We start from the raw sequence: 20,331 nt of genomic DNA on the forward strand, positions 1-20,331 counted from the left end.
ACTAGCCCCCTGTCAGCTGTCCCATTCAGAGCCGGGCGGGCCTTTTAATAAGCTTTGAAGACTGCTGAATAAAGGGGCGTCCCATGTTTAGATGATAGAATGTAAGCAACTGGTTTTCTGCTTGGGCAACACAAGACAAAGAGCCTCCTTCTGAGTATGCCTGAGAGAGAGAGAGAGTGAGTGAGAAAACCAGAGAGGGAGGGAGAGAGAAAGAGGGGTCCGCCACAAGGATTTTCAAAAGTGGGATTACTTTGATGGATTGAAAATCATACAGAACTAGTGGCTGTGTTTGTGCGTGCGTGTGGAACAGAGGCTTGTTAAGGAGAAATGTAATCAGTGGTAATTATCACAGGTGGTTCTGATGCCCTGGTGTGTAACAATAAAGCCACAGAGCTGAAGCTGTTGTGATAATTAGAGGATGAGATCCCTGCCAAAGTCTCCTCCTGACTTGCCTTATATACACAACATGCTCCACTTCACTGAACCAGGACAAGCAGAACCTAAAGAACAGAGCCCAGCTGATATTATCTGCCGTTATTGTGTTGTAACAGATATATCATCATTGCTGTTTACTGTGTGCAGGCAAAAAGAAACTGCAGAGCAGTAAACTGGAGCAATAAATGATTTATTAAAAGCATTTTAATATATATTTGTTATTAGTTTTCTCAATTCAGGTTTATGCTTTTTCATTTTTTTTATGCTCTCTCTTGCTGAGGCTACGATGCCTGTGTGCTTCGTACCTGGGTGTACTTATGCCAGCAATGGGTTTTGCTCATTCTTTAGCATTCCAGCCAATAAAAAGACCAGGAGCTGCTGGATAAAACCCATCAGGTAGGATAACTTAACATCTGTCAATGGAACAGAGATAAGTTACCTGGCCAGCCAACTGTTGTTGGGGATGTATATTGTGCAAGGTGAGAGAAGTTGTTCACTTAGCTGTTTCACTGAAAACTAAATGACAAACCTCCAAACAATTCTCTTGACTTGCAAAATTAACTTTTAAAATCCGCAAACAACATGCATTATTCATGCAGTCTTGCTGTGTGTATTTTTTCTGAAACAAGATCCCTGGGGAGGGACTGCGCCTCTCTCTACAGACCATCAGAGCCCATCCATCAAAGCATTAAGACTGGTGTATGTGATGTAAAACTTTTTTATGCAACTTGTTGAGAGCTAAAAATTGTGCGCATCATGGCTGTATGAAGCCCAAACTGTTTAAAATATTTGCAACCAGCTTCATGCGATAGCGAATTAAACTACTGATACCAACTGCTTGCCAGCTAATGCTAAAATAACTAAATTATAATCCCACTTTTTGATGTCCACTTTGATTGATACTTTTTGATATTTACGTACCATTCTCTAAGGGCATACAACAGGTGTGACACTCACCCTCCCTTCGAATGCTTACATAAGTACATGCACACACATACCTGGTCATGGCTGGCTTGAAGGGTGCTCCCGGTGCCGTGGAAAGTCATTTGCACAGGGGAGAGGGTCAGATAGGTCACAAAATCCTTACCACTCTGCGCGTCACTGTACTGCACCTGGAGCAGGGGGCAAAGGCAGGCAAACCGAGTTACCCCAAAAGTAAATACAGGAAAAGATCAATTAAAGCACAAAAGACAAGAGAAGTGAAGCATCTCAAGTTTTCAGTGGGATACAGTCTTGTGTTTTTGGAAGTGGCTGGCTTGAGAGTAAATCTTGCATGTCTAATTGCCACCACAGAGCATTTATGGACAATTACACCACACCGTAGAAAGACGGCAACGGCTGGGAATGACTATAAGAGTGTGTGTGTGTGACCGAGGGGGGGCATCAGAGGGGGTAGTGATGACATCACTGGTGACCCCTCATCACTGGGAGGTTAACTCTGCAGGCATTCCTAAATGCTGTGCAATCAGGACTGTTATGACATGATGCTCCTCTGGGACAGTCTGCTCCTGAGATCCAAGGGCTTTGGTAATACTGCCTGCTTGTCTGCCCTACTTCTCACTGCCTCTCACTCTGTGCACGCGTGTGCATTTGCATGTGTGCGTCTGTGTACAAGTGCATGTGTTTGCCTGGCCTACTTATGCCCAGGACAGCTGCAGGCATCCTAATAAATGGCATGAAAAACTATGGGAGCTAAAAGGGGAGAAATATCTGACTGATGCAGAGACACAAAGGACAGAAGGAATGAGAGAGAGAACATCACTGACTGAAAATGCTTTCACACATCAATAAGCAAAAAAAAGAAGTACGCTAGAAGGTATGGAACAACATAGCTATGAACATAAGAGAGCTTTTAGCTACTTCTAATACTTCACTTCAAACTTCAGATAGTTCAGGCATAATAAAAAGGTGATTTCCGAGCCATGATGAGTGAAATTTGTTTGAGCCGACAAAATGAAGATCGTTATGGTGATGCATAAATGCATTTTACATTAATTTGTACATTACTGTATAATGCTGACCACAGCCATTCTAGACAATTCTTGTAGTTTCAGCAGATGTGCCACAGCACATTTTAGCTAATAGAAATATGTGCCTTGTCTACTTTTGATGGAGCCACGATACGTTGCACAAAGCAGATCAAGTTTTCCTGCTTACAGGCACTGTATGTGAAATATAGATACAATATAATTATGAGGATGAATATATCTTTAACAACTAAAACACAGCTAGAAATCTTTAAACCATGTATTCACAACTGGAATTTCAGCGGTATTGACTACGGCACAAAAAATAGGAAATAACAACAATAAAAACAAGTAAAAAAGACAAAAAAAGAAACCACTTAACTGCATAGCCTACTTACTTATGTTAGAAGCACATGAAAAAATTGAACAAATCAACAAAAATCAGCAAGTCTACAAAATCTTTCAGTCAAAGTTCTCTGCGCTCCTGGAGTGGTATCACACCGTGTGGCGGATGGAAGAAAATCAGGTCGCAGCTGCACCTGATGCACTTGCACTGGCTCCTTTACATTCAAGATGGTGGCAAAGATGAAAAAAATGGGGAACAATTCATCTTGTATCATGTATTACTTTAGTCGATTCAATTAAATTCAATTTCATTTATAAAGCCCAATATCACAAATCACAATTGGCCTCAGAGGGTTTTACAGCATACAACCTCTGTCCTTGAACCCTCACAGCTAATAAACGAAAACTCCTTAAAAAAAAAAACAAAAAACCTGTCATGGGGTAAAAAAAAGACATATACCCCAGGAAGAGCAATATTTTTTTTCAACAGTTATGAGTTACTACAACCACAAGAGGTCCTTGAACATACAGTCATACATGTGCACACAAAATATTAGGCTGATTGGTCCAGTACTATTAAAGATGAACTGCGGATAGACGGATATATACACGCTCCGACATGCTCACACACAAAAGACCAACAGTACTTCCAGCCCTATGCCTGGTGGAGATAATATTATAGAAAAATGTGTTGAAAATGTTTAACATCAACATCTGCTGAATTTATATACAATGTGGGTGTCGGTTTGTGTCTGTGTATTTTTGTTGGCTGAGGAGTTTTAAGTTATTACCTTCTTTAAATCTACAGAAAATGTATGTCACAACATGCAGTGTGTATTGTGTGTATTTTCCTTTGCACATATTAACTATCTTATCAGAGTTTTTGGTACAATTTGTAGGCTATACATGCTGAACTGTGTGTATGCACATGCACGCACACGCACACAAGCCGCTGTATATGGTCTGTGACTGAAAGCTTCCAGAGCAAGTTCTGTGTCTCTCCGAATGAGTTATGAACATATGTGGAAAAGCGTGTGTGTGTGTGTGTGTGTGTGTGTGTCTGTGTGTGCTCCAGCCAGCCAGACACATGGACGTCTGCCCATTAAGACATGGACCCATCATAACATACACAAACGCACAGAGATATGAACATGTGCATGCAGGGATATGCACAAACGTGATGTTAAGCACAGTGCGTGAGCAGACACAGTAAGTACTGACGTGCATGTGCACACACACACCTGCTGATGAGGAGATGGGCCCACAGTGATAAATTGTGGAATGCTATCTGTTATGTGTATGAATGATGAATGTAGTAAAGTGAGCCGTGGAAAGAGCCTTCTCTGACAAGTTAATCTCCAATAAATTTTCCAGACTTCAACATTAAGGAGAGGGAGAAACAGAGAGGAGAAAAAAAACACAGGAGGGGCGCTTTTTAAAGGGTTAGAATATAATTGTTTTGGAGCAAAATCCTATTTCAGAATTTTAAAAATGAATGAATGAAATCAAACTACAGCTTTTCTATTAATTTTTTAAACCTGGGTGAGAAGACATACAGAGCTGTGTTTGTGCTTGAAAAGATATGAATCTTTGTGTGAGTGTGTGTGTGTAATTGTCCAGCACGCTGGTTCATTTAAGCAGTATAAAAGCCTATGGTTGGGAGCTTGTGATGTATGGTGTAATCATGCTGTCTGATCAACGGGCACTTTGTTCAGTTCATCTATTGCGAGCTGTCTGGCCTCCAGCTGAGGGTGAGGCCCATCGTTGGCGCTGGAGGAAACAGATGCTCTCTCTCAGTCTTTCATTGTAAAGAGATATATGCTTGGATAGATCAAATTTCTAATATTTTTCTCCCATTGTCTGTGAGTGTGTCTGCACACAAGTGTGTACATTCAGTTGATGGAAACTACGAATTACATATAAGTATCCTTGACCACAAGGGGTCAAAGATCAAAAGGTCCCTTATGTAACATAGACTTTGTGCTACCAAATAACAATGGAAATGTTCCTTTGGTTGGGTTTATATTTATAATTAAATACATAAAACTTTTATATTACATCAGCAATTTCATAACCTTAGATTATGAAATGCAGGTTTTTAAAAGCTTTGCAAGTACAACGTTTGATGTCAGTGTTCAACATCTGGTTTTGAATGGCGGCATTTAGTGTGAGAAATCAGGAGGGCAAGGCCCTTTTTCTGGAGTACACAAACTACCTAACCTATAGGAATCTTGCTGGTTAATGATCCCATTGCTGTACTTTAATAACTGGTCTTTCTTTGTCAATGCCATTTACCCTGAAAGCTATCTGTAGAGAGGGGATCCCTTTCTGAATTTCCTCTTGAGATTTCCTCCGATTTGTAGGCTTAGCACGGACAAGAGATCTGTCCACCACTTTGTTCCAGATTGAAATATCTCAACAACTACTGGATGGGTGGCAATGAACTTTGTTACAAATATTAATGGTTCCCAGTCAAAGTCAATTGTAATGAATTTGCTGATCCCTTGATTTCTCCTCCAAAGCCACCATGAGTTTGACATTTGTGGTTTTGATTGGCATATTTTATCAGCTACTTGATGGGTTGCCAAGAAATTTGGTGCAGATGCTAATGTTTCCTGCTGGATGAGTTAGAGTCGCTTTGGTGATCCCGTATCTTCCCTTCTAGTGTCATCGTGAAGACAACATAAAAAATAGTCCAAATCTTTGGAGTGGATCTGATTAACAGGGTGGAAACAAAAAATTATTTTCCACTTTTGTTAACATTGTGAGATAGGGCATTTGGTCTTCTCTGAGCTCTGTGCTCTCTCTCTGTGCCCCTCTGGTTTCCTTATATGCTTAAATGTGTCTTTTCTATTTCCTCATCATCTTAGAGATCTTTAACTTGGTCTGGACAAAATGCTTTTGTAAACCTGCAATGTGCATTGACACACTGTATGTGATTTTGAACTATACAAATAAACATGTCTTGCTTCATCCACCAGCCAAATTATGGTTAAAACAGCAAATTTGGCAGATCATCAAACGCCACCTGGAGGTCTAACTTTTGTTGTTGAAATTGTCAAAGTTCCTGGTTACTTTGAGGATTTTCCAGCAACTCAGACCTACAGGCAGCAAAGAAAGTTGCCTATGTGCCAGCATCAAAGAACATTATGGCATCATCTCATTTGCGATGATTTGGCGGAAACTGAAATAACGAGCATCTTAAAAACAAACCGTCTATTCTCCCATCCAGGCCGTCTGTTTTGAGTGCATGTTTGTATGCATCTGTGAGTGCATGCATTCTAAACAGGCCTAACTAATCATCCCAGGTCCCAACTCAGAAAACAGCCTCTAATCCACTTCCTTTAAAGACAAAGAAGCAGGAGAGTTACGCAAGGCCTGCGATTGATCGGCGGCACTAACGTGGAACGACCTCTGACATCTGGCTTCTAAAGCTGGATGGCTCCTCTTCAAATGCTCCTCTTCATTCAAACTAACACGAACATGCACAAACTAAAAAGCAATCACAGCCATACCGCTCAAGAAGCCATGCTCCAATTTATGTTAAGTGCACAAATATGCATGCGCACACCCACAAAAAGGAATCCAAACAGACACGAAGGGGTGCACTCAAACACACAATGGAGATGGATGCATGTGTCCATATCGTTAGGACTGCCTTACACAATACTGTCAAGGTAACTGCAAAAACAAACAGTTATTAGGTATGCTGTCATGTTATTCAAGTTAAACCACAGAACAAAAGCACTGCAGGAATAAGAGCTTGATTCCAGAATAAGCAAGTGCAGGCTGTGAAGACTCAAGGAGCATGGAAATAACTCTGACTTTACTATAATAAACAAGCCCTCTTAGCTGAGGAACGCTGTCATTGTTGGTGAGAAGCAATTAGAGGTCCAAGGCAGGCCACTTCAGTTGAGACAGCAGAGGTCAAGAGTGTTTAAAGCACACTGTTAATACACCTTTCACTTCTTCTAATGGCAGGAGGTTAAGGGCAAACAAAGCTGCCACTCTCAAACCTTTGATAGCACTTTGCCCAAATAACAGAAGGAAATATTAAGACAATGAGACAATGTAGTGATTTCTAATGAAGCCAGTTCAGTATGGAGAAGTTGGTTTTATAGAAAAGGTTTTCTAAAGAAATACATGTTAAAATAAATGTGTAGAGTGACCAGAAAAACAGACACTGTTTAGACACTATTAAGTTAGGGGTTATCTAAGGAAACAGCTCAACACACTGTAAAAAAACACTATTTTCTTTTTTCTTGAGAGTTAGGTGAGAAGATTGATGCCACTTTAATACACCATATCAGCTAGTTACCTTATCTTAAAGGTATGGAGAAATCAAATATCATGATACTTTTGACCAAATATCTCAACATCAACATGGTGGGGTTGACTATTGATGCTCTCACAAAATACTTTTAGATTTTTGATAAATAATCATCAGTAATGCGCATAAAATGACGTGGCTATAAGCAAATAACAGAACAGTCTGGTAAGTTTAGAAACTTGCTTCACTTTACTGTTAAGCAGCCTTAAAAACCAGGAAAAGACACTTATGATAAAAATCTTAGCCAATATCTAGTCTCTTTCATGATATCTAGGGCTGTTCCCTACTCAGAATTATGTCAGTTGAATCAGAATTTCCTGTTCAATATGAATATTTGACTATTTGCACCATTAAAAAAAAAAATAGACTTTTAGCATTTGAATGGGGTTCAGAAGGATGTTTAAAGTGATGGAGGCATTCATGTCATGTAATCAACAAACCAAATGAATCCTGTGAATGCATGCTAACTGCACTAACAACGAATCTGAAATGTGCAACATCATTTTTTTGCCAACACAAGATATCAAACAAAAGCCTGAGATTTAATTGTATTAAGCAGAAGATAGTGTTACAGTGCTTATTCTGCAGCTTAATCTGTGCACCAACACATCCCCAGAAGTACATCGCACATTGACTGACAAAGAACAAAAAACAAAAAAAATAAACACTCAATTCAAAGAATCTCAGTTGACTGAGGGGTCTCTTACTGATGTTTCAAATCTTCAACTTTCAGGGGCACATTGACTTCTCTACATCTTGTTGTTTCTGTGGGGCTGTCAAACTACGTGGATTTTTTTTTTAACCTATGGACAACGCCAGGCTAGCTGTTTCTACAGCGACTGCTGTAGAGATAATAAAGAGCACTGTTTAGATTCCAAACAAAGTGCCAGGTGAACACACCCTCCATCTCCACATGCTCGGACTGTGTTGGCACACAGCTGCTGTCACTGCCTGGTGTTGAAAATAACATGAAATATGATCATTCTATCAAAATACAGACAACAAAAGAAAACAATAAAAAAAGATTATGCTGCATATTTAAATTTGCAATATGCTGTGCTGGCACATTGAGGGTATTTGATTTAAAGGTTTGCAAATGGGCTTGATTGTGGTGTAAAAACATCATCACTCAGTTTTGCCAAACACACACAGACTCAGGCATACGCACCGACACGCACACAGAGGGCCACCATGTAAGCAGAGAGACTGTGCGCCGAGCCAGCACAGCATTAACGGTCTGATTTATACCACAGACAAAACTTGTTTTCGAAGATCGCTCTTCACACAAATATGCCGCAGAGCGCAGCTGGAAGCCATCACCCTGCCGCAGAAATCAAACGTGGTGGGATTAGCCATCCCAAAATGTATTTTCTAACGCAAATCCCAGAGTAAACAGAGAGTAGAGGAATGAGATGATGACAAGGAGGTTGGAAACAAACTGTTAGAGTCTTTGAACGTTTGTACCAGATCAGGCGTTTGATGTTGATACACAGAGATGAGAGTCAGCATAAGAGATCAGGAAAGAAGGATGGAAGAAAAAAAAAAGAAAAGCGCCAGGCAGAGTACAAGGTGTAGTCGGCACCATTTGAAGTGTTTTTTTCCTACACAGCCAAAGAAGGAAGCAGAGAGAGAGGGAGAGAGAAGAGCAAACATCGTGAAAGTGTGAGAAATCCTGGGAACCGTACTGAATGGATATCAACACCTGCCACCCGCCAAGGATAGTGTTTTCATTAACATGGGATTTCCAACATGGAAGTTCTGATTCCAGCACGGCAAAGAGTGCAGCCCTCCCTTCTCTCTAAATCCATCTCCCAAGATAAGCCTGCCCTGGCCAGATAACATAACTCAGCCGATTGCTATCTCTACGGTGTTATTGGATTTGGATTTAGCAGGTGGACAGAATTGATAGATTCAGTAGATACTGTTCAGCACTTCCAGACACAACTTGGAATGTCATCGTGCTGTATGTTGATCTTTGATCGCCATATGCAGGAGGATATTAACAATTTCTAAAAAGGTGCAATATCCTGTGTCACTGGGAGTTAACATCTGACCTACATGAACTTGTTATGGTTCATTTTTTTTGTACTTTTCACAGTGCACCTTAAATGTCACACAGTGATCCTGCGCTCATGATTTGAGAGATCGAACAGACGCCATACCCTCAAAGACCCACAGGCGCCATACCCTCATATAACACAAACCAAACTATTAGGTTATACTTTATGCAGGTCATCAAAAGTCTACAGGCTGCGTAAAATCTCTGCTACAATACACAAAGTGGTTCTGTCATATTTTCCATTTGCACAACACATCCTCAGGAGGGGTGTAATTTGTAATTCATGGTGAAAAGGTGCTACTTTCACTGTACATGCCAGTTTCTTAGGAATATGGCTTACTGTATTATGCACTGCAAAAATAACGAGATGCTTTGTTACCGTTCTATATCATATTTTTTTTATGCATCTTTGGTTAAAGAAGTTTAATCTAATCTATACACATTATAATTAAATAGTGATGACATAAAACTTTTGACAAAATCTGTTTTTTTTCCTCACACAAATGTAAACTTGATTAGCAATAAAACGTACATTTCTTAAATCAATAAAATCCAGGGTTTGCAGCATGTACACACACACACACACACACAGCATGCAGCATTGCTTGTAGAGCAATTTGCGTTTCCTAGGACAGCAACTCTGTCTGTGATTGACGACTACTTGTTTCTTGCTTGGATTGGTTAGGTTTAGGCAGGAGGACCAAGTTTTCTTAGGGTTAGGGAAAGGATGTCAGGGCACCTGCATGCTGTTTTTGGCTGGGGGCTTCACACATCCTGACCACATCGATGTAAGAAAAGAAAAGGTAAATGGAGATAAATAATGGGTCATAAATCTTTACATTGTTTTTTTTTCTTTTTAAGGAAAATCCTGTATAATACACCTTTAATAATTATTGCTTCTTGCTACATTAGTTTATCTTTTTAGCTAATAGCTATGCAATATCTCCACAATTCAACAAAGATCAAGCAATCTTTCTTTAACATTTATGTTTCCACATTGTGGCGTCTGTTTTTTATTTCTGTTTTGAACTACTGTAACTACTACTGCTTTAATAACATGATTTGTGGGTCACATAAATTTGGGTCCATTCATCCAAAACAATTCTGATAAGGAATATGATGCACACATTGCAGGCTGAAAATCTTTTCTGAACCAAGGATAAAACAACGATGATCTTTAACAGTAAAAAAGGAAGAAATATGTTATCACACCAGGTTGCACACATTCCCATTACTGGTTACTGATGTAACTGGAACAGAATTGACACTACTTCCCCACAATGTCTGAAGAATCATTCTCAGTATTGGTCCACAAATAAAAGCAGCATGTGATGACATACACACACACACACACACACACACACACACACACACACACACACACACACACACTCACACACACTCACACACACACACACACACACACACACACACACACACACACACACACACTGGTCTTTCATCCACACTTCCTTTCTATCCTTTTCACTCCCTTCTTCTTTATTAACTTGCTCAACCACTGAGTAACTCCACTGCCAGTCCACATTCAGACATGGACAAACAGACAGAGTGGCTCTGATAAACATCCCAGTCTTCCAAGAGCCAGGCAGGTTATTGGAAATAAAGCACACACTAAAAAGGCGTGAAGGCATGACCGAGAATAAATCTGTTCTGAAGCAGTACATTTGTTTCAGTCCAGGTGTGTATAACCGCTCCATTGGAAGGCCATGGAAAAAAAAACCGTTAGATTTCCATCAATCATTGATCTTCTATATAAAAATCTCCAGCCCGCTTTAAAGGGAGGTAACAGTTAATAATCTGGAGCAGTGGCAGCCTGTGATGACTCTATTAAGTAATGTGATGGCAGAGTAAATGGGCAGCTGGTGACTGCAATGCCGGGGTCGAACCCTTCAACATCTTCAAACCACACACCAGCAAGATAAATTAGAGAAATTTGTGGAAGCAAAGGGGCATAAATAAGAACAGAGGAAGCAATTATGATGGAAGTGCAGAAAGACATTAACCAAAGACAGAAACACAGGGACAAAGAGAAAGAGGGAGAGTCTGTTACGTGGCTCTTACTCAGTACTTCATCCTTGGTCCATGTGTTGTCTATTACCTCCTGCTTCTTTGTTTCTGCCCTACTTCCAGCGCACATACCCGCCGTGCCAACAACACGCCAGCCAAATTAATAGGAAATACACACACACACACACATACAAACACACTGGAGTGAGTGCCAGCATCCTTGCTCCAAGCTGGCGTGAGTACAACACACTGTTGCTTATCCCGTCAGAGCTTCCACCAGAGGCTATTTTCCAATCAAATCAAAAGAAGGGCTTAGCAGGTAGGCCCAGGCCTTTGTCTGTAGAGCTGGATGGATGAAACAGACACTATGAGAATGTCCTCAGTGCTTTCTTAGTTGCTTTAATCCAGTGTTGGGCGGTCACTGTAATCCGCTCACTTGGATAACATAATTACATTACAAAAACAAAGTTACTAATCAGACAAGGAGATTATTATCAAATTACAAAAAAAAAAAAAAAAAAAAAATCTTGGTGGATGTGAGCTTGTTGTTGAGTGTGGTCGACAGAAAGCCGGCTCGACACAAAGAGGCGCATTACGTGTCCAGTGGAAAAGCAGACAAGTGCATTTTTTGGCAAAAACATTTAAAATCTGGGGTGGTTCAGCCCACAAAAACACATAAGAATACATAAGCCCTAAAAAGTCTGCCTAGCATGGCTTTGTAGGCAACCAGAGGTTCTCATTACAAACCCACATGATATGAAACATCCCCTCAATAGAACACATATTGTCTGCATGTCTCAATTACAGCCTGAATTCCTCGCTTAAGAAACACACACACACACACGCACATGGAAATATGCGAGACGCCTGTGTGTTTATCTACTCAGATCAATTCATGTAAAGGTGCACAGACGACAAATAGAGTCATTTACATGCAAAGGGGAGTATGGTTTGTGCAGTATGAGAACGACAAGGAGTTAAACTTCACACACAGGCTTAGCCCAACTCCTCCATTTCCACTAAACAGAACCTGCTGTGTGTGTGTGTGTGTGTGTGTTTGTGTGTGTGTGTGCATATGTACAAGTGTGTTTGGGCTTGGCCAGGCAGCAGAGCTCTCTCAGGTTACACACACACAGGAAGGCTCAGAGCAATAACAAAGGCCTTTCAAAGGAACCCTCAGCAGGTTAAGATAAAATGTTTTCGCTCAAACTGATAAAAAGCATCTGCAGCTTAAATGAACAGGCGCTGGTATCAGTGGCATGGTATGCACCACAGATCGGCCGGCACTGATTAAAACAGACACCAGGCTGTCTCTCTGTTACACACACTGAGTGCTAACAGCCAGTGTGTGTTTCTGTTCTGTGTGTGTGTCCAGTGTGGTAATGACAGAAGCACCTGTGGGGTTTAGTTCCAGCTCTAAATCCATAGCCTGCCAATACTGTCCGCAGTGAGAAACACAAGACGGATAGTCTTATCGAGCATTTCTATACTCCAGACCACTTGGTCTGTACAGGAATGGGTATTGTTAAGATTTTAACAGTAATGCTACCTTTACTGATACTGTGCTCCTGTACTTTAATAGTACTCTTATTGGGTTTTTCTTGTGTTATTTTTCAAGAGAAAAAACATAATTAATATTGCCTAACTGTATTTTCTGCATCACAGCTCGGATGAGGCTCCATTTAAAAATTGAACTTATGAACACACTGGGGCTGTGTATTTGCAAGATTCAGCCAATAGAATACATATCATGATACAGTGATTATGATTCAATAAATTACAATGCAAATTACGATTACGATACAAGGCCATTACAAGCCCTCACCATTTGCATAAATTCGGAGTTAAAGAGTTTCCTTTCTTATGATATCAGAACAGTGGCATCTGCATTTGTGTATATCACAGTCCCTGCAACACAGTGGTCCCCAACTGGTGGACTGCAGTCTAAAAGTGGGTCCATTCTGAATGGACCCAAGTGACTCACTAACATGTCAAGTTTATAAAAAAACCCACTCTATTTTAAAGTACAGTAAATTTTCAGCACAGAGGTAGAATTTTGAAGTGCCATTTCCTGCTGTAGAGTAAGAGTTTTTTTTGAGTAAAGCAACTCTTTTTTGCCCAGTTTTGGTATTATTTAGCCTATTACCATGCTGTGCCTCCACAATGTTTTTGTCATTGGTCTTAAAGCAACAATATCCACTTTTTTTTAGTTGTAGTGCTATTTATTTAATACATTTTAAGTAACCACACTTTATTTTAGAAATCTGGACTTCATGGCTGGACCAGTTGGGAACCACTGCTGTAACACACTGGCGATATGTTGGAGAGAGAGAGTCACATAGCAAAAGATGGATACAAAATGAACCATTGCTAGAAATCTTTGCATGTAATTAATCAATTAAAATCAGTACAGTGTTTTTTAGATTCAATACTGCATACTGCAATACTGCAAAAGACTTGCTGCAAAACGGTTAAAGTGTAATCAGACTTTTAAGCACTTAAGTCTTGTTTCAACCAAGCAGTCCAGTTCATTCAGTTCGGTAAACATTAAAAAAGTAATTTTTGCATCTTCATTGTCAAATGTTGTGGATGGTACCAATAAAATTGTTCAATTTGCTTTTGTTTAGGTACCTAGCACACTGATCCGATACGAAAAGGTGGAGCTTGACACAATGCAGTCCATTGATCTGTCAAGAGAGAATCATCACTCTTGTTTGACAAGGACTTGATGCACAAACCACAAACACGCTATTTTTAAATATCCCATTGATTGTAACAGAGGCTCCAAACACTCCATGCCTGTTCTTTTTTGTTCTGAAAATGTCATAGCACTACCACTTTCTTTGGATGACTCTGCATCGTTGGTAGAAAGGAAACAAAACAAGAGCCTATATTTCAGAGTATTGTAGGAGTTTTAAGGATACTATAACACGTGTTTGTTTGAAACACGGCTTCAGTTCTCTGCCACTGTCACTAAGAGCAGGGCTGTGTGTGTGTGTGTGTGTGTGTGTCAGAGAGAGAGCTCTTCTTCTTGGGAAGTCTCCACCTCAATTCACTTGCTTGCTTGCTTGCTTGCATGTATGTTTGTGTGTGACATGCATGCTTTGATACAGAAAGCCTGCACCACTTATGTGGTGTGTGTGCGTGTGTGTGTGTTTATATGCAACATTTCTTCTAAAGCACCACACAGGTTGACCAAGACCAGATTCTTATTTATAGCAATGGCCCAAAGGGAGAAGAATCAGGGCAGGAATGTGAATGTGTGCGTGTGTGTGTGTGTGTTAGTGTGTGTTGGGGGGGGTTCATATTTATCCATGGTCATGCTAACAGCTGTGCTGTCACTTTAGCGTGTGTATACTGTCCGGCTGTACCACAGGGTGTCTGCAACTTTAACCAAGTTTAAATTATGACTTTCATGACCTAATTTATGGCAGTTAAAATGAAATACAAGCCAACATTCCGCAAGTGGAATAAATGTGAAACTGGCAACAGTTGCAAGCATATCAGCATGGCGGCCTCACTGATTGGACTTTCACCCAGAAGACACAATCTGCAGTAGTGCAATGTGCAAGAGGAAAGTCTTAAATTTCTATATTTGGCCATCATTTATATCAGTTTTCATATCATCATACTGACCAAAGTAACTGCAAATTTCTTTGGTCAGTGTTTTGCTGAGATCTCAGAACATGGCTGATTGCAATGGGGCAAGAAACACCAGAAGTCAGATAATCAGAGTTTTTTAACCAAAATTAAAGCCAAAATTGCAGAGGAAAACTAAGTGCATGGACAAATAGGCAGGTTTCCCACAGAATTAAATGCTAGAGATGCTATGAATAAAATGCATCTCCCCTAAAGTCAGAGGAAATAGCTATGGTTTTGTGAAATATAATATTAGGATTACTAAATTGTTAGGACATGTGCAGTGGAGCTACACCACACAGCAAAACAACAAATATAGCATGAATGAGGCAATTGTTTAAATCATCATTTACTCACTACTGGTAACAAAAAATGAGATTCATCAGGATCTGTCTGAATCAGCATAGCAGGTGTTTGAGTGATTGATCACATCATACATTTGCTCTGCAGTAGCTCAGCAACTTTGTTAACACATTTCTATGAGAAAACCCTGTGTAAGTAATACTAGTATATATTGTGATGGATGTTTACAATGGACAGGTTGGGGTATTTAAATCATTACCTTTATTTTATCTTCCAAATAAGTTTGCCTAACATGAGTTTTGTAGTGGCTTTGTTGCTGTGTTTTCAGATCTCAGCATATAACTTGGTGAGTGCAATGTTATTATTAACAATAGGAAAGATTGCCAAAAAAAACAAAGAAGGCTTCCTGTTGGAAGATACTAAATTTCTCTTTACGGAAAACATTTTAGACGTTTTTCTGGATCTGCAGACAAACTTGAAGTAGCATGTCAACATTCTTGGATCTTACCTGGAAGCCCTGGATGCGAGCCAGGTAGTCCAGCTGCTGTGCAGGCTGCACCGAGACGCCGCAGGGCAGGGCCGAGTTCTTCCCCTTCATGGCCAGGGAGGCGTCGGCTGTGGGTGACTGACCGTTAAGCAGCAGCTCCCTAGCCATGGTGGCGGTTGGGCTGGGTGAGGAGCCTGAGCCGCTGTAGTAGGGAGGGTGTCCTGGGGGCAGCGGGGCAGAGCAGGGCCCCATGTCTTTGGATGTCATGTAGTTGACAGAGCCGCCACTGTTGCCACCGGGGCCCGGAGCACTGCCTCCCTGCTTCCTGCTGGCCTCCATCTCCTGGTAGACATCGGGGCTGAGGTGGAGTAGACCCTTCTGGGCTGGAAGGGGTCAAGGGAGAGGGGAGGGAGAAGGGATGACGATTATAGGGAGAGGAGAGAAAAGAGGAACAAAATAAGTGTTGGATGAATGGATGCATGGGCAGAGAGGAGGAGTAAAAGTGGAAGAGCAGAAAGAGTATGTGTGGAAATAGTGTGGATGAAGCCAAATGGTTTATAAAGGAGCAGAGCGAGACAAAGGTAGACATTTGGGGACAGAGAAGAGAGAAAAGGGATCATTAAGGCTTTCATTATTAATTGTTGAAATGATTTGCACACACATTCCTCGGTCACTCTCTACCACACAATGCCAGGGTGTGTTTGCATGTGTGTGTGCCTAACTGTGTCAATTTGTGTGTGTGCAGTTGTTTACTGGCTCCCAAACTGGCATTCCATCACCAAACGTAGATGACAGTTTCATGTGGTTTGGCAGTTCCGAGCACTATCAAAGTGTCTGCTGGGAAACACACACAGCCTCCTTCACTCTCACTCTCAAACACAAACACGCAGACACAAACGGAGCATCTACCAATATCAACAGAGCCGCTATGACTTCATCATTGATGGGAAACAGCGCTGTTGGCATCCTGCTTCATTCGTAACTTCAAACGCGGACCCAACAGGACTCGGAAGCAGGTTCGGTCTCAGATCAATGTTCTCGTGAGAAAACTTCCGTGGTTGGAGGAAAACGTCAGAGGCAAGGCCGAGGCAACTCTGACCGGCTTTTCTTTAACAGGACGCAGCTTGATCCAGATATGCTGTGGTTGTAGCCAGCTGAGCACAACAGCGCTCCAAGACCATGTTCCGATCCAGACCATTTGGATAAATCTCATTCGTTTATGTTGGCTTCCTTGCACTCTGACATCACTGTCCTGAAATGGTCGTGACAGGTGGAAGGAGGAGACAGGTTGAGGTTCAACACTTTCGTCACTTAGTGGCTGTGGTGAAAGTGAGGTGAAGGAATATGAGACGTGAAAGAAGACGAAGATGTGAAGGTTGAGAAAGGATGAAAGAGAAGGATGAGCCAGTTCAATGGAAGAGGAGGTGGGGATGAGTGGATGTGAAAACCATGCGGAGCCTCCGAAGCCCAGCCAAGGTCACCAGAGACAGGAAGACCAGCTGTGTGTGTGTCTGTGCGTATGTCTGTGTGTGCTTGTTTGTGTGTGAGTACGGGGCCAACAGCTGGGAGAAAGCGCTGGAGTGAGTGCATGACTGACAGGCCACTTCCTGTTTGAGTTAACATTACCATCACACATACAAAGACAGAAGGTTTTGCGCACTTGTAGCTTGCTCTTGTCTAATGTTTCTGAGACCCTGCAGACAGTATTTCCCATTGTGAACAATGAAGTTTGCGTTCCTTTCCAGAGGAGCAGAGAAGCTGAAGGAAACAGCAATGAAATCCAGGACTTATTACTCATACTACAACAAACTGCCCCATGCCAGCAATGACACAACTGTTAGGATTTGTTTCCCCCCTCCCAATCATGATGACAACTTTAATTAGAATTTACGCAAGTAAAACTCGCAGGCCTGCACATTCTGAATGTATCACAAAAAATGAAAGGTGTTAGCCAACATGACATCAGCTGTGGACAAAGAATATTGTGCTAGAGGAGGGGGGGCAGTGAATGTAATCCATGTGAGTGTGTGTGTGATTGTCTGCCTAAGTGTGCGTGGGCGTGCCTGTGAGGATGTTTGCATGTTTGCATGTGATTGAGTGCTTGAAGCTGGTGTCAGATGGCAGCCGAGAGCGTGAGAGCAAGAAAGAGCAAGAGTGAGACAAAGGAGGAGAGACAGTCGAGAGAGAATAAGTAAGAGTGACGAAGTGTGTTTGTGCGTGAGGATTGTTGGGTAGAGAGATTGTGAAATTGTGTACATGAAGTGGGAGCAAGAGAGCAGGGGAGAAGCACAGCTAGGCTGAGAAGTAGGGGAATGAAAGAGTAAGGGAGAGCGTGTTTGTGGTGCTGGTTCCAGGCAGTTTCGGAGGGGTCCCACCCAGACTCGGCGTCCGGTGGGCCAGGGGAGCGCTGGAGGGAAGCCAGAGCCAAGCATGAGACTGATCGAAAACAGATAGGGCCAGAGCCCGCCGCTATAAATCACCACGGTGGAGCAAGACCTTCACATAGTTCACACATGCACACTACGCACAGACACACACACACCACACATATGCACAGCAGGAAATGAAATGTGGCAACTCGAGTGAAAAGCCCTGCTGCAATACCCATGGGAACAGCAGGGAGAAAAATCACTCTCTTCTTACTTCTTTTTCTTTCTTTTTACACTCCCTCCCTGTCTCTGAGCCACCCTGTTTGTTGTAGTGCTGTGTCCCACAGACCCACACACTTAAATACACACACACACACACACACACACACACACACACACACACACACACACACACACACACACACACACACACACACACACACACACACACACACACACACACACACACACAATTAGGGCCTGTAGGTCCCTGAGGTGTGTGCGTTTTAAGTGGAAGAGCAAAAAACGGAAGGACAGGGCCATAGCTTGTGACACATTTATCTACTTTCTTCCACCTTGCTTTACATAATGCAGCAGTGCTCCTTATGTGGAGTTAAACTGGTCAATGACAGTTTGTAGGTGTGTACAAAACAGTGTGTACATTCGCTCAGGTACAACAAAACTCAGGTGCTGCGCCCAAGTTGTACAACTGGTATGGAAAACCCTGCTGTTTACTCTGGCATCATGTTGGCTAAATGTGGATGACATACTTGTTAAAGCAAACATGCATATAAATGCAAGTGGAATATTGTGCATTAAATGTGGCCAGGACCTCAATCATTTTTGACCTCACTAGATGTTACTGTGACTATTGTGGCAGACCCATGTTATATAAAAGACTGATATCATATGACACCCATTTGTTATACAAAATTTGAGACACTGTTAAAATGTAAAAAAAAAACAGAAAGCAATGATTTGCATATTCTTTTTGACCTATATGCAATTGAATACAGTCCTCAGAAAAGATATTTAATGTTCAAATTAATGAACTTTATTATTTTTTAAATAAATATGCATTCATCCCGAAAATAGTCTAGCAGTCTTTTACTACAAAGCCACGCTGTTGAAATGTGCAGAATGTAGCTAGGCAATGTCTTGCTGAAACAAGCAGGGATGCACTAAAAAAGATGTCATGTGGATGGCAGCATATGTTGCTCCAAAACCTGTGTGTATCTTTTAGCATTGATGGAGCCTTCACAGATGTGCAAGTTACTCATGCGATAGGCACTAACACACCCCCATACCATCACATATGCTGGCTTTGAACTTTGCAGTGGTATGTAAATTTAATTACATAGCCAGGCACAAGGGATTCACTCCATACAAAAAGGATGTGACATCATGACTTAAGTCTGCAGAGATCGCTACTGCGCAGACTCTGGCTCCAAATAATGTCACTAGCGCAAGATGGCAGTGACAGTATCTGGGATACTTTGACTTTTTTTTTGGCTTCCGAGGAAGTGGAGACGCATCCTGCATCTTTACACAGTCTAAGCAACAGACACCCTGAAGTACAGTTAACAAGGGCTGAGAAAAATATCATCGCTGTTGAGCACAAACCTCTTATCTCCAGAATTGCTATTTTTCAGGATTATAAAAACTGCAGTGTTTTGAAAATGATCCAGTGGAGATAGTTTTAGTCACAAGATTTTTCAAACAATTTTCATTGTTTGAGAAATGGTACAATCCATTGACAGATGTAGAGGGGGACCAATATAATTAATTTCTGAAAAAAAAGGAAAGAAAATAGTGAAATGTGGAGATACCGGGTTTGCGCCCGACAACGATGATATGCAGAATGCGATAATGTTCAATATTGCAATAACCACATTAATTGTGAAAAACAGAGAAAGTGTACTCCGATCTTGACTCAGACTTGCACAGTACCTGTGCTTGTGCTACATGGACTTTGCTGTGTCCAGACAGATGATAACATGAGATTTTTTTGGCATCAGTTCCTTTCGGATTTTGCACTTTCATCTGCACTTGTGACACTTTCCTCCCCCAACCATGCAGAGTAAACCTCTCACCTCACTCGCATGCATGCAGTTTCTGACCAACCAGTGCTTAAGGGGTCATTGTTCATATTTAACGTATTAGCGTGTATCAGACAAAATAGCACCTACAAACAGAACGTAAATTAACACTGACAATGTGATGACAATACAAAAACAATATACTGTGCAGATCAACGCTTTACACGACTGCAGCAAGGTGAGAAGTTAAACCACTTAAGGCCAGCAAAAAAAGGATTGTCAGCTGTTTTAACTTGAACTTTAAAATCTCTGTAAAATGTTATTTATTAG

At 41.3% G+C, this 20,331-nt stretch overlaps 1 protein-coding gene across 1 annotated transcript in view; it reads right to left on the reverse strand.

The window, feature by feature from the left end:
• stau2 (staufen double-stranded RNA binding protein 2) overlaps positions 1–20,331 on the reverse strand; it is a 103,868-nt gene that overhangs the window by 35,243 nt on the left and 48,294 nt on the right. Inside the window, exons 12-13 of the mRNA XM_042510548.2 lie at positions 15,615–15,976; positions 1,434–1,547 (exon numbers count right to left, since the gene is read on the reverse strand). Of these exons, the coding sequence (XP_042366482.1) occupies positions 1,434–1,547; positions 15,615–15,976 (476 nt within the window). The remainder of the gene's footprint in view (positions 1–1,433; positions 1,548–15,614; positions 15,977–20,331) is intronic.

Source organism: Plectropomus leopardus, chromosome 21, assembly GCF_026936395.1.
Source record: "Plectropomus leopardus strain MGB_pleo_1.0 chromosome 21, ASM2693639v1, whole genome shotgun sequence".
Lineage (NCBI taxonomy): Eukaryota > Metazoa > Chordata > Actinopteri > Perciformes > Serranidae > Plectropomus > Plectropomus leopardus.